At 41.3% G+C, this 12,931-nt stretch overlaps 1 protein-coding gene across 9 annotated transcripts in view; it reads left to right on the top strand.

Annotated features, from left to right (window-relative positions):
* CNTRL (centriolin) overlaps positions 1 to 12,931 on the top strand; it is a 106,214-nt gene that overhangs the window by 65,370 nt on the left and 27,913 nt on the right. For 7 of the 9 annotated variants that reach the window (XM_023544982.2, XM_023544984.2, XM_023544983.2 and 4 more), the window contains 6 exons: positions 242 to 386; positions 858 to 1,006; positions 2,926 to 3,115; positions 4,174 to 4,487; positions 5,025 to 5,233; positions 9,206 to 9,398. In XM_023544982.2, coding sequence (XP_023400750.2) covers positions 242 to 386; positions 858 to 1,006; positions 2,926 to 3,115; positions 4,174 to 4,487; positions 5,025 to 5,233; positions 9,206 to 9,398 — 1,200 coding nt within the window. The other 2 variants (XM_064291503.1, XM_064291504.1) reach the window with 2 other exon arrangements.

Below are 12,931 nucleotides of genomic sequence, written 5' to 3'. Positions count from 1 at the left end.
CCTTTTCAGTTCCTTGATGATAAAACTACTGCAGGTGACACTGTAAAGAATTTTAGAGTGCAATTGTAAATCAGTATTTTATGCACTCCTGTTTACCAGGCACAGCACAGTTTAAATATAAGGAGTAATTCAGTTTCCTCACTGGTGAAGCGTAAATCATAGAATTATAATCAAGTTGCAAGGATAAGCGCATCTTGGCAAGAATTTATTGGCCAACTTTTTGTATGTGATTCTTCAATAGTTTCTAATGGAGATGGAGAAAGCAGATGCAGGCACCTTACTAGCAAACTCACAGGTGCTAGAAATCAGTAAACTCAATGAGACAATGGAGAGACAAAGGACAGAGATCGCAAGACTACGGAATTTACTAGACCTCACTGGAGCCGGTAAGGGGTTGGGCTTTGATTTCGGTAGTGGTTTGGCAGTTGTTGTTTTCACCGTAAACAGTGCTATTTTAAAATGAAAACTTTTTGTTTGTCTTTCTGTCTTTTTAACTGTGGCAGATGAATTCAATGCTTGATTTACAGAGCTGTGTAATTAGCTTAATAAATAATAAATGCAGTATCAAGAAACTTGACTACAAAGAAACTGACAAGAAACTTGTATTTATATTTTCAAAAGAAGTAATGTTTACAAATCTGTTTATTTGCTTTCTCTGCCCCACTTTATAATTGAAGGACAGAAGGATGTATCTATCCTTTTTAAGTGTTAGCAAAAACTAACTACAAAAGAGCCCACTAAAAGCCAATTTTGAGGAACTGATAATCTTTGGCAGTCATGGAATCAATTTTGGATTTTGAGAGAGAAAGGAAGTGGATGATTTCATACCAGTTTCATAGAATGACTTTCCTTTTCAGATAGCAAAGGAGGCTTTGAAAATGTTTTGGAAGAAATTGCTGAGCTTCGTCGTGAAGTTTCTCATCAGAATGATTATATCAGCAGCATAGCAGATCCTTTCAAAAGACGAGGCTATTGGTACTTTATGCCACCACCACCATCATCAAAAGTAGGAAATCTGTGGTGCTGGGAGTCTATACTGAATTTTCTTGAAGAAAGCATGACAATGTCCCATCCCCAAATTTGTGAACAGGAACCATACAGAAATATTTATATGCTAAGCTATACATTAAGAGCCACAAGTTGAGGTTCTTAAGTGTTTTTGATACTTAAGATGAAAATAGGGCCTTCCCAGGGAAGATGGTAATTATTCTTTTATGCTCAGGTAGTGTGTTATGGGTCCCTGAAAGAGGATGCTGTAAAGGGGATAAGGCGACTCAAGTCCAGAGAGCCCGTTAAAAGCGGGTATAAAATATGCAGAGGTGCAGACAGAAAAATAGACACCTCAATTTCATTTCATTTTAACAGACATGTTCATGCTTCTTGTAGACTAGCTCAGGCGCTCAGTATTGGTGGGGTGCCAAGATGAATGATCTTACAGAGAAGTTCACAAAGCAGGGTCCTGAAGTTGGCCCTTAATAAGCAGAGAGGGATGGGCTTTTAGGGAGGAGGGAACAGCTGATGTGAAAAAGAACAGTTAACTTAGGCATGGCAAGTAGCCTCATGGGGCTTGAGGATTGAATGGGAACAGTGAAAGTTGAAGCTGGAAAGATAGATTGGGGTTATACTTTTTAAAAAAGAGCCTTGAGATCCCTTGTACTTAATTTTGTAGGCTGTGGGAAGCTGGGGGTATGTGTAACTCGATCAGAACTATATAAACTGTATTCTGGCTGAGTGTGGAGGTTAGACTTGTGGCAGGGTGAACTTTTTATGGAACTGTTGAAATCATTCAGGTGAGGGATGGCAGAGGCCAGAGCTAGAGCAATGGAGTTGGAGAAGAAGAGATGGAATTGAGAGTTGTTGAGGAAACAAAATGGTCAGGGCTTTGTGCCTGAATATGGGTGATGAGGAGAACACTATAAGCTGCACATATCCAAATCAGAGGCGCTGGGTGTGACATTCTGAAGGACAAGGGTTATGGAGAAGTGGCTCAGACACAATACAATTCCAGGGCTGTGTAGGTTTAACTAGAATCCAAAGAGCAGAATCTAGGAAGTTTCTTGCAGAAATCTAAAGGAAGCCAACATCCTTGGCACAGCCAGAGCTAGAAGTGGAAGCAGGATAGGTTAGAGCAAAACATCGTAAGCTTGAGTTGGGTGAGAGTTTGGAGGAAAGAGTGGGAGAGCAACAGAATAGAGCTTTGATTTCATGCCAGGCTCCCAGGACAGCGGGAGACTAAAAGCCCAGGTTCCATTGAAAGTTCACTGGAATGTCCTTTGTCTCAGTTGCTGGGCCGTCAAGGACAAAGCAAAGGCAGAAGAACCACTAGTAAAGATGAGCACGGGGGAAGTGTGGCTGACAGTTCTCCAGAGTGAGAAACGAAAACAGGTTTTCCATAAGCAATAAGGAAGGATCTGGAGAATTGCCAGATAAAATTAACCCATCCAAGAAGCTGGATAATGTACTTTTCCCATTTCAGCATGATCCAAGACTCATTATCTTTAGAAAATTGTACTGAAAGAATAGGAAATGGATGTTATCAAATAATAATTTCTGAAGTGATAAGTAGACAAAACTTAGAGTATTTTGCTTTTACCAAATTTTGAGCCCTTCATTTTCACAAATTAGTCTGGTGGACCCCAGCCATTGTACACACAGCACTACTCTCTGTATTGTCTCCCTGATGCTGCCATGTTGATTGAGTCCAGAGGGATGTCAATTAACTGAACCCTTGTACAAGGTTGCGGTTTATATGACCATGTAATCACTTCTAACTTCTGTCTGAAAAATTAGAATTATGATATATGCAAAGAAACCAAATTCTTTCTCAACTTCGCCACATCAGAATTGGGCTCTAGACTTTAACATTTCTCAAAATTAGCTTTTCCATTTGTAATAGATGGTGTACTCTGCTGTCATTTATTTTAGGTTTCTAGCCATAGTTCCCAGGTCACCAAGGACTCTGGTGTTGGCCTGAAGTGCACAGCCTCAACTCCTATTAGAAAACCACATCTTGGGCAGCAAGATGGGAAGGAAGGCAGTGGACCTCCACCTGCCTCAGGATACTGGGTTTATTCTCCCATCAGAAGTGGGTTACATAAATCTTTTTCAAATAGAGGTAGGTTAAATCACAAAAGGGAGGTTGCGTTTTTCTTCTCTGTTTAATAACCTTTTATTGGCTGCCTGAAGTTTGTAAGACATAGTCCAAACTCCTTAGCTTGTTCTGCAAGACCCTCTGTGATCTGGTCTTGGCCAGTACCAAGTCTGAAGTCTCACCTCCCATAACTCTGTCACATGTCAGCCATACCTGAGCACATGCCATGTTCCTCAAACCTCCATGTTTTAAACTCTCTGTCCGGAATGGCCTTATTCCTCCTCCTTTTCCCCAACCTATTCCTGCTTATCCTTAAGTGAGACCCAGGTCCTCAAACATCGCTCCTTTTGTGGCACCTTCCTCCACCCTGCCTCACTCAGGCAGCCTGAGCAGCTCTTTATCTGTACTCCCGGAGTATGGCAGCATATATCCTTGTATTATGGCATTAATCTTGCTGTACTAAATTGATGGGTTTACAGGTCTATCTTCCGAAGTTCTGGGTGTAGAGAGAGTCAGACCTGGAGTGAATCCTGGCACTTTTATTTAGTAGAAATGTGATCTTTTAAGCAAATGATTTAGTTGTTCTGAGGGAGTTAATCTGTAAAATGAGAATACAATCTCCTGAGAATTTGTTCATTCAGGAATTGTTTACTGAGTGCCTGCTGTGTGCTAGGTTCTCATCTTCAATAATAAACAAGACATAGGTCCTGTTTCTAGGGGACATAAGTAAGCCATCGCATTAGAGAGAGCTAATATGTCATGATACTGGTAAATGCTGGGTACCGTAGGATCTCTTAGCACATCTCTGTGGGTCTTTTATGTAATGTGATGAATGAAGGAATGAACTGATGAACAGATGGACAAACAAACCAACAGATATGCATAATAAAAACTCAAGTATCAGCCACTGAAAATAATTTGAATCCTTGTTCTGATCTGCTTTTCAAAACCACTTTTGACCTATTTTTCAGAGTTTTATTCTTACATCTCTGGTATCTTAGCCTAAATGGTGCTATTCTCTACTAAACCTGTTTATCTTATAAACCCTGGGATAAAACACTCTTCTGTTCATTTCTTTGAAGATGAAGACAGTGGAGGAGATAGCCAGGAAGAGAGTGACCTGGATGACCAAGAGGATCCCCCATTTGTGCCTCCGCCTGGATACATGATGTATACTGTCTTTCCTGATGGTTCTCCGGTGCCTCAGGGCATGGCCCTTTATGCACCACCTCCACCCTTGCCCAACAATAGCAGACCTCTCATCCCTGGAACTGTTGTTTATGGTCCACCTCCTGCTGGGGCCCCCATTGTGTATGGACCTCCGCCCCCCAACTTCTCAGTCCCTCTCATCCCCATGGGCGTGCTGCATTGCAATGTCCCAGAACATCATAACTTAGTAAGTGGAAAGATGTATGATCCTCATCCCTGCTTCTTCCAAAGGTGACTGACTAAGGTTATATACATAATGGCACAGTTTGAGGTGTTCTATTTGTGAATGGATTGTATCCCAAAAGTGTGTTTGTAAGGCTGATGTTTAGAACTGAACGAGCATTCTCTTATAAAAATTATATTGTGAACAGGAGTTAGGATCCCAGGCTGTTCTACAAAAATCAGTTTTTTTAACAGATGCTTTCAATCCAGAAATTAACCATTTTTTAAAAATCATCATATACTTTTCTATTAAAAATGGTGTATCATCATGTATGTGTAAGTATAGTCACGTATTAGCGTCTGTACTTGTACACATACGTATAGGTGTATGTATGTGTGCATGAATACACATGTATGTTCATGTGTTTATACACTCAAGCTGTAGAATCTGCCACTATTTTCAGAATATAGATTCTACTTTCACCACAGTTAATTTCAGGTTTTGGCAGAAAAGGAGAAATATCTTGTGATGTTTCAGTATTGCATTTTTTTCTTTGTTCAGGAGAATGAAGTTTCTAGATTAGAAGAAATAATGCAGCATTTAAAATCGAAGCGACGGGAAGAACGGTGGATGAGAATATCTAAGCGGCAGTCTGAAAAAGAAATGGAAGAGCTGCATCATAATATTGATAGTCTTTTGCAAGAGAAGAAAGACTTAGAGCATGAAGTAGAAGAATTACATAGAACCATCCAAAAACATCAACAGCGAAAGTAAGATTATTAGCCATTTTACTGTTGTGATTCACATGAATATGATATTATTTCATTAAGATATTCTAAAATCAGTGCTGTCTAATAGAACTTTCTGTGGCCTTGGAAATGTTCTAGATCTGCACTGTCCAAAACAGTAGCCACTAACCACATGTGGGTAGTGGACACTTGAAATGTGGCTAATAAAACAAACTGAATTTTTGATTTTAATTAATTTAGTAGTCACATGGTGACTACCATAGCGGACAGTGCAGATCTAAATAAATCTTTTTGGCCGATAATTTCAATCAGCTCTTCTTGTAATCCCTCTTGGGTAATGGCATAGCCATCTCTCTTCCCCAGCTACCCTACCTAAAAGCATGGCAGGTCCTTCCAACTCTCCCTTTCCCTCACTACCCAGGTATCCAGTTGTTCATCAGGTCCTACTGACTCCATATACAAAGAGCTCTCAAAAGGGCCCCATTCTTTCATTCCCACTGCCCTGGCCTTTAGTCATTCTCATCCTGGACCATTGTGATAGCTTCCTCACTGACCTCCCATGTCTAGTTTTTGTCTCATCACTCTACCTTCAACATGACTGCTAATATGACCATGCTGCCCTCCCATGTGGGTCTCCATCCCTTCAGGATATATACCACCCTCCACAATCTCAGCCCTGCCTGTGTTTTTTTTGTTTTGTTTTGTTTTAATCCTTCTCTCCCACACAGAGTGTTTGATCTGGCCCTACTTACCTTCCTACAGTATTCCCAAGCACTCTGTTTTTTCCCGCCTCCACACCTTTGCATGTGCTGTCTTCTCTGCCTGAGGTGTCTTCTCCCTTCTCTTTCCCACCTGCCTAACTCCAATCTGTCTTTCAAAAGGAAGATCAGAGATTCCCTCAGTAAAAAAGCTTTTCTATGCTTTGAGGTTGGAGCCAAGATGGCGGAATAGCCAGATGCTTCTGGTGATCCCTCTTACGACAAAGACCTGAAAAATCAAGTGAAACAATTATATTTATGACAAGCTAGGAGCCCTGAATATCAAAGGCAAGGTTAGAAAACGAACTGAGGGGCAGGGGGAGGAAGAGACAGTTCAGAAGCGGAGAGGAGTTACCGGACCTGAATTGCCAAGAGCCCTCAGGCACCAATCCCGAGCGGCGGTTCGGCCGCAGTTTCCCAGGGAGAAGCAGCCAGCCACACAGCCTACTCACACCTCCGGAAACAGAGAAGAACGGTGCTCTCGGCAAAAGCTAAGTACTTGTGTATATTTTGTCAGGCCCCTGCTCCCAAGCCAGCGTCAGTGGTTGTTGATTTCCCTGGGCCTGAGATAGGCCCATTTGAGCACCCTGAGCCATGCTCTGGGACATGGAGAAGGAATAAATCCACAATTAGGGGAAAAGATAATCTGCCAGCTCCACTAACCTGGGGAGCTCAGGACAGAAGCAGCTCCTGTCCAGGCATAAACAGTCCGTGGACTTTGAATACCTTTCCCCCCTGCATGGACCTGTGTGGCCCTGTTCTAGGAGAATAGGCCCTTGCTGGCAGAGTGTGACTGTTTAAGCTGTGCAGTGGAGAGGTGGATGTTTGATATTTGGCACGGCTTTGCCTTTTACACAGGGTCCTCACCTACCCACATCAGGGACCTAACTGGTGGCTCCTTTCAGGTCACCCAGCCCCCGTGATAGGGGTCCAAGGATAACTGGTACCTCCCAGTTTTCATAACCAAAAGCATTGGGTGCCCATGGTCTGTCTGCAGAGCCCACCCACCTGCACGCTCTAGGGAAAAGGGACGTACTTTCCTCAGAGGCACTTGGGGGACGATTCTCAGCCCCCTGCCTTGTTCAGAGCGTGACCCCTTGCTGCAACCAGATACTGGTACCTACACCAAACACCCCTGCCCCTATAACACTGTAGGACAGAGCCCGTACCACATACTTGATGACCAGCTACCTGGATACCTGAGCTGAATCCACACAAAAAAGTGAATGGACTCATAAGCTCATAAACCTGATAACAGCTCTAGCCATCTGGTGACAGGACGTCAGAACCCCAAAGGGGAAAATAATCAAGCTAGCTCACTCAAGCAACCCATTTGGGCATATCAAAACAAAACAAAGCGAAAAACTAGGATATAGTAGGCAAATGTAAAATAAACTAATACAGTAATTTATAGATGGCTTGGAGACAACAGTCAATATCAAACCACGTAAAGCTTTTCTTGGAAGCAGTCAAGGAGCCCATCAATGGATGAATGGATAAGTAAGTTATGATATATTCACATAATGGAATCCTGTGCAACGATTAAGAACAATGATGAATCCATGAAACATCTTGTAACGTGGAGGAATCTGGAAGGCATTATGCTGAATGAAATTAGTCAGTTGAAAAAGGACAAATGTTGTACAAGACCACTATTCCAAAAACTCAAGAAAAAGTTTAAACACAGAAGAAGTTAATTCTTTGATGGTTACAAGGGGAGGAAGGGAGAGTATTCACTAATTAGATAGTACATAAGAACTATTTTAGGTGAAGAGAAAGACAATGCACAGTACAAGAGAGTCAGCACAACTGGACTAAACCAAAAGCAAGGAAGTTTCTTGAATACAGTCGAATGCTTTGAAGGCCATGGTAGCAGGGATGGAGGTCTGGGTACCATGGTTTCAGGGGACATCTAGGTCAATTGGCATGAGAATAAAGAAAGATGGGGGAGGGGAAGCTTTGCTTTTCTCAGGTCCCCCACAGTTTGGGGCTAGTCCTCGGGCATAGCACTGTTCACATAATATTATAAGGAGTCCAGGAGCTCCTTCAGGGCAGTGGCAGGGCCTTCATCTCTATGTCCCAGCCTGTGGCATAGGGCCCGGCACAGTGTAGGTTTGTTCTTGAATTCTGTGTCTGCTGATTGGGCCAATTATGTAGAAGCTTACCTTCAGTACTGGTCAATGAATTATGACAGTTCCTCAGTTCTTCTCATTTAAGCCAGACTGGGCCAGGCTCCAGGATGAGCAGAGGCCCCCGCAGGACACAGAGGCAAGCAAAACATGATCACTGCCTTCTAGGAGCAGACACATGAATGACTAACTGATAGATCTGGCAGGGAAAAGCAAGGACCACACAGAAGATTGGAACTAAATCTTTGAGGGCCTGGGGGTGGTTTTATCTATTATTTTTGTGAATATATTTGTGAGGGGACTTTTTGTTTTGTTTGTATTTTGAGGTCGGTTTGTTTTTGCAGGATTATCATAGGGAATAACCATTTCATTTTCTGGTTATAAAAGTGTAGTAAATGATTATTCTAGGGAACTTGGATAAGATAAAAATATTCAAAGAAGAAGATAAAAATATTCAAAGAAGAAGATAAAAATAATTTGTATGCTCATTATTTAAAGAGAAAGACCCTGTTAACATGTTGATGAGTCTGTCTTCATGTTCTGCCACACAGTCATAGATAGTCCGAGCTTCAAATAATTTTGTCATGTTGTTGCCTGTCATGTTAGCCTTGAGTTCCTGAATTGGGTGTCATGCTTTTTGATTTGTTAAATACCATCACCACAGCTTACTCTAGAAGAATGCAGTAAATCACAAAATCAGGTAGTCTTCAGGGTAGCCTTTGAGCTGAGCTTTGAAGGATAATTTTTGAGAGACTGCGTAGTTATTATGGTAGTGGTTTGTTTTATTTTTATACCTCAGAATAAAAGTATCAACATTGGCTTGGCCAAATGCTGGACGATACAATAATCTTTGTTGTTGTTTTTATAGGGAAAAAGCACAAAACAACTGCATTATACATTATGTATATTACACATTTGTTGTTAACAATATACCCTCTTGAACAAAAAGTAAACATAGACTTTGAAGGTAATCAAACGTAGCTGTCTTTCTTGCCCCTTATATAAATTAGAAAATCATAATGGATCCATTTACCAGTTAGGCTACAAGTGTCTACTTTGTCTACGTTGAAAATCTTTTAATGTGTATCTGTTTTTTTTTTTTTAAGGGACTTCATTGATGGAAATGTTGAGAGTCTTATTACTGAACTAGAAATAGAAAAATCACTCAAACACCATGAAGATATTGTAGATGAAATTGAGTGCATTGAAAAGACCCTCCTGAAGCGCCGTGCAGAGCTCAGGGAAGCTGACCGACTCCTGGCAGAGGCTGAAAGTGAGCTTTCATGCACAAAGGAGAAGGTATGTCCTGTTGTGATTTTAGGTGTGAATTCATTGTGGGTGAGACAGCTTCCTATCTTCACAGGAAGGATTAGAAAGAGAAAGTGTGGTAACAACATAGTCATCCAAGTCAGGCAACTGTTCTAGGCCAGTCTCTGCTACTTAAGGAGCTATGAGAATTTGGGAAGTCATTTAAATTTCCAGCACCTTTTTTTTTTTTTAATTGTACTTTAGATCAAGGTTTACAGAGCAAATTAGTTTCTCATTGTCTTAGTTATCTAGTGCTACTATAATAGAAATAACACAAGTGGATGGCATTAACAACAGAAATTTATCCTCTCACAGTCTAGTAGGCTAGAAGTCTGAATTTTGGGCACCGGCTCCAGGGGAAGGCTTTTGCTCTCTGTCAGCTCTGGAGAAAGATCCTTGTCATCACCTTCCCTGGTCTAGAAGCTTCTCAGTGCAGAGACCCTGGGTCCAAAGAACACACTCTGCTCCCGGCAGTGCTTTCTTGGTAGTATGAGTTCCCTGTGTCTCTCTGCTCACTTTTCTCTTTTATATCTCAAAAGAGATTGACTTAAGACATAGCCTAATCTTGTAGATTAAGTTCTGCTTATTAACATAACTGACTCTAATCGCACCTCATTAACATCATAGAGGCAGGATTTGCAACACATAGGAAAATCGCATTAGATCACAACATGGTGGACAGTCACACAATACTGGGAATCATGACCTAACCAAGTTGACATACATTTTTGGGGATACAGTTCAGTCCGTAGCACTTATTAATTAATGCACATATTGTTTGGTGACACTGGTCGCCAACCCCATGACATGTCAACACTCTCCCCTTCTTGACCTTGGATTCCCTATCACCAGCTTTCCTGCCCCTCCTGCCTTCTCGTCCTTGCCCCTGAGCTGCTATGCCCATTTAGTCTCGTTTTGTGTGTCTGTATAATCTTTGGCTGAAGGGTGAACCTCAGGAATGACTTCTGTACAGAGTTAAAAGGGTGTCTGGGGGCCATACATACTCTTGGGGCTTCTGCAGTCTTTGTCAAACCAGTAAGTCTGGTCTTTTTTTTGTACTTTAGGTGAAGGTTTACAGAACAAACTAGCTTCTCATTAAATAGTATACGTATTGTTTTATGACATTGGTTAACAACCCCACGACATGTCAACACTCTTCCTTCTCCACCTGGGGTTCCCTATTTCCAGCTTTCCTGTCCCCTCCTGCCTTCTAGTCCTTGCCCCTGGCTGGTGTGCCCCTGTAGTGTGTCTGAGGGCCATACTCACGGGGTTTCTCCAGCCTCTGTCAGGCCAGTAAGTCTGGCCTTTTTTTGTGAGTTAGAATTTTGTTTTACATTTTTCTCTAGCTCTGTCTAGGACCCTTTTTTGTGATCCCTGTTAGAGTAGTTAGTGGTAATAGCTGGGCACTGTCTATTTGTGCTGGACTCAGTCTGATGGAGGCTGTGGTAGTCGTGGTCCATTAGTCTTTTGGACTAATCCTCCCCTTGTATCTTTGGTTTTCTTCATTCTCCCTTGCTCCAGAAGGGAGTGAGACTGGTGGAGTACCTTAAATGGCTGCTCACAAGCTTTTAAGACCCCAGATGCTACTCACCAAAGTAGGATGTAGCACATTATAGACTTTATTATGCCAGTTGCACATGATACCACCTAAGAGACCATGGTCCCCAACCCTTAACCCAGTAATTCAGTCCCTCACAGAGTATGGATGTGTCTGTGAAGCTTCTGTGACCTTGCCCTGGTCAAGTTGTCCTGGCTTCCCCAGTATTGTGTACTGTCTTACACTTCACCCAAGTTACCACTTATCTATTATTTAATTTTCCCCTACGTAGTAACCATCAACGATTGTTTCTTTCTGTGTGTAAGCCTTTTCATGAGTTTTTTAATAGTGGTCTCATACAGTACTTGCCCTTTTGTGATTGACCTATTTCACTCAGCATAATGCCCTCCAAATTCATCCATGCTGTGAGATGTTTCACAGATTCATCATTGTTCTATATTGTTGCATAGTATTCCATTGTATGTATGTACCATAGTTTATCCATACATCTGTTGATGGGCACTTAGGTTGTTTTCACATTTTTGCTATCATGAATAATGCTTCAGTGAACACGGGTGTGCATATCCCTATTCGTGTGACAGCTCTTATTTCTCTAGGATATATTCCTAGGAGTAGGATTGCTGGATCGTATGGTATTTCTATTTCTAGCTTTTTAAGGAAGCACCATATCGTTTTCCAAAATGATCATACCATTTTACATTCCCACCAGCAGTGCATAAGAACTCCAAGCTCCCTGCAGCCTCTCCAACGTTTGTTATTTTCTGTTTTTTTTTATTTGCACCAGTAATGTCAGGGTGAGATGGTATCTCATCACAGTTTTGATTTGCATTTCTCTTATTGTTAGTGATCTCAAGCATTTCCTGTTAGCTGCCTGAATGTCTTTGGTGAAGTAAATTCTCAGAGCTTTGCTTTCCTTGTCTATAAGTTGAGACTGAGAATACCTGCTTCATAAGACTATTCAATATGATTACATGACATAACATATTTAAAGCACCTTATTTAGTTCCCATCGTGCCCCGCTTACTTATCCTGTGGGTGTCTGTTTTTACTTTCAGATTCTGATATCTGTGTGTTTTTAATAGGTCATTGTTACATTCTTTTAAAGACTCAATGAACCTCCTGAGACTCACGGTCTTACTTTTTTACTCCAAGTTTGTAATGATATAAAATCAGATATTTTTTGGCCTAAGACAGTATTCTTTAGGCTATAACACAAAATGAAGTGAAGGAGGGAAGGTAGCTAACTTTTATTGAGCCCCTACTATTGTTATACATTATCGGCCTGGCATTTTATAAATGCCATATAATATAACCTTTTTGGCAACCTGGTAGGACAGCGTTAGCCCAGTTTACAGATGAAGCTTCTAGAGGCTGGTAACTGGCCTAGGGTTGCACAGCTGAAGTTCTACCTCATTAAGAGGGCTTTTTTAGTTAGATAAAAATTCCGAGATGAAAATAGTCTCTTACCCACATGGAACCCTTCAGGAGCTACTGCTTTTATATTGTTATTTCAACGTGTGTCTATTTAATAAAAATCTATTATCCAGGGACTGAAGTGAATTACATAAGTTATTAAAGAAATTCTGTGAGTGATAGCTTTCATAAAAATGGAAAAACATCCACGTCTTTTTTCAGATGATTAGTTCCTTCTGCTGTCACGTGTTAGATTACTATGAGAGAAAATTGCTGTGAGAAGGAGAAAAATGTATCACTGGTATATAGAAAAAAAAAATTGATGATACCAGTCAGTAGTAGGCAGAGATAGTAACTGAACCAAAGCAGATAAGCTGTTTCCCTCCAGCCTCCCAAAATGACTGAGGGAGGCAGTCTGTTAGGAAAGAGGAAGCAGCTGCGTTATATAAGGAATGTGTCAGACATGTTAAAACCTGACAGAGGAGACAAAAACTACTTAGAAATGTGGCCTTCTAGAGTGCGTAGTTGTTTAATGCTTTTGCTAATGGAACTG

The sequence above is a fragment of the Loxodonta africana genome, chromosome 9 (assembly GCF_030014295.1).
Source record: "Loxodonta africana isolate mLoxAfr1 chromosome 9, mLoxAfr1.hap2, whole genome shotgun sequence".
NCBI lineage: Eukaryota > Metazoa > Chordata > Mammalia > Proboscidea > Elephantidae > Loxodonta > Loxodonta africana.
The sequence above is the reverse complement of the archived record's forward strand: the minus strand, read 5'-3'. Positions and strand labels throughout refer to the sequence as shown.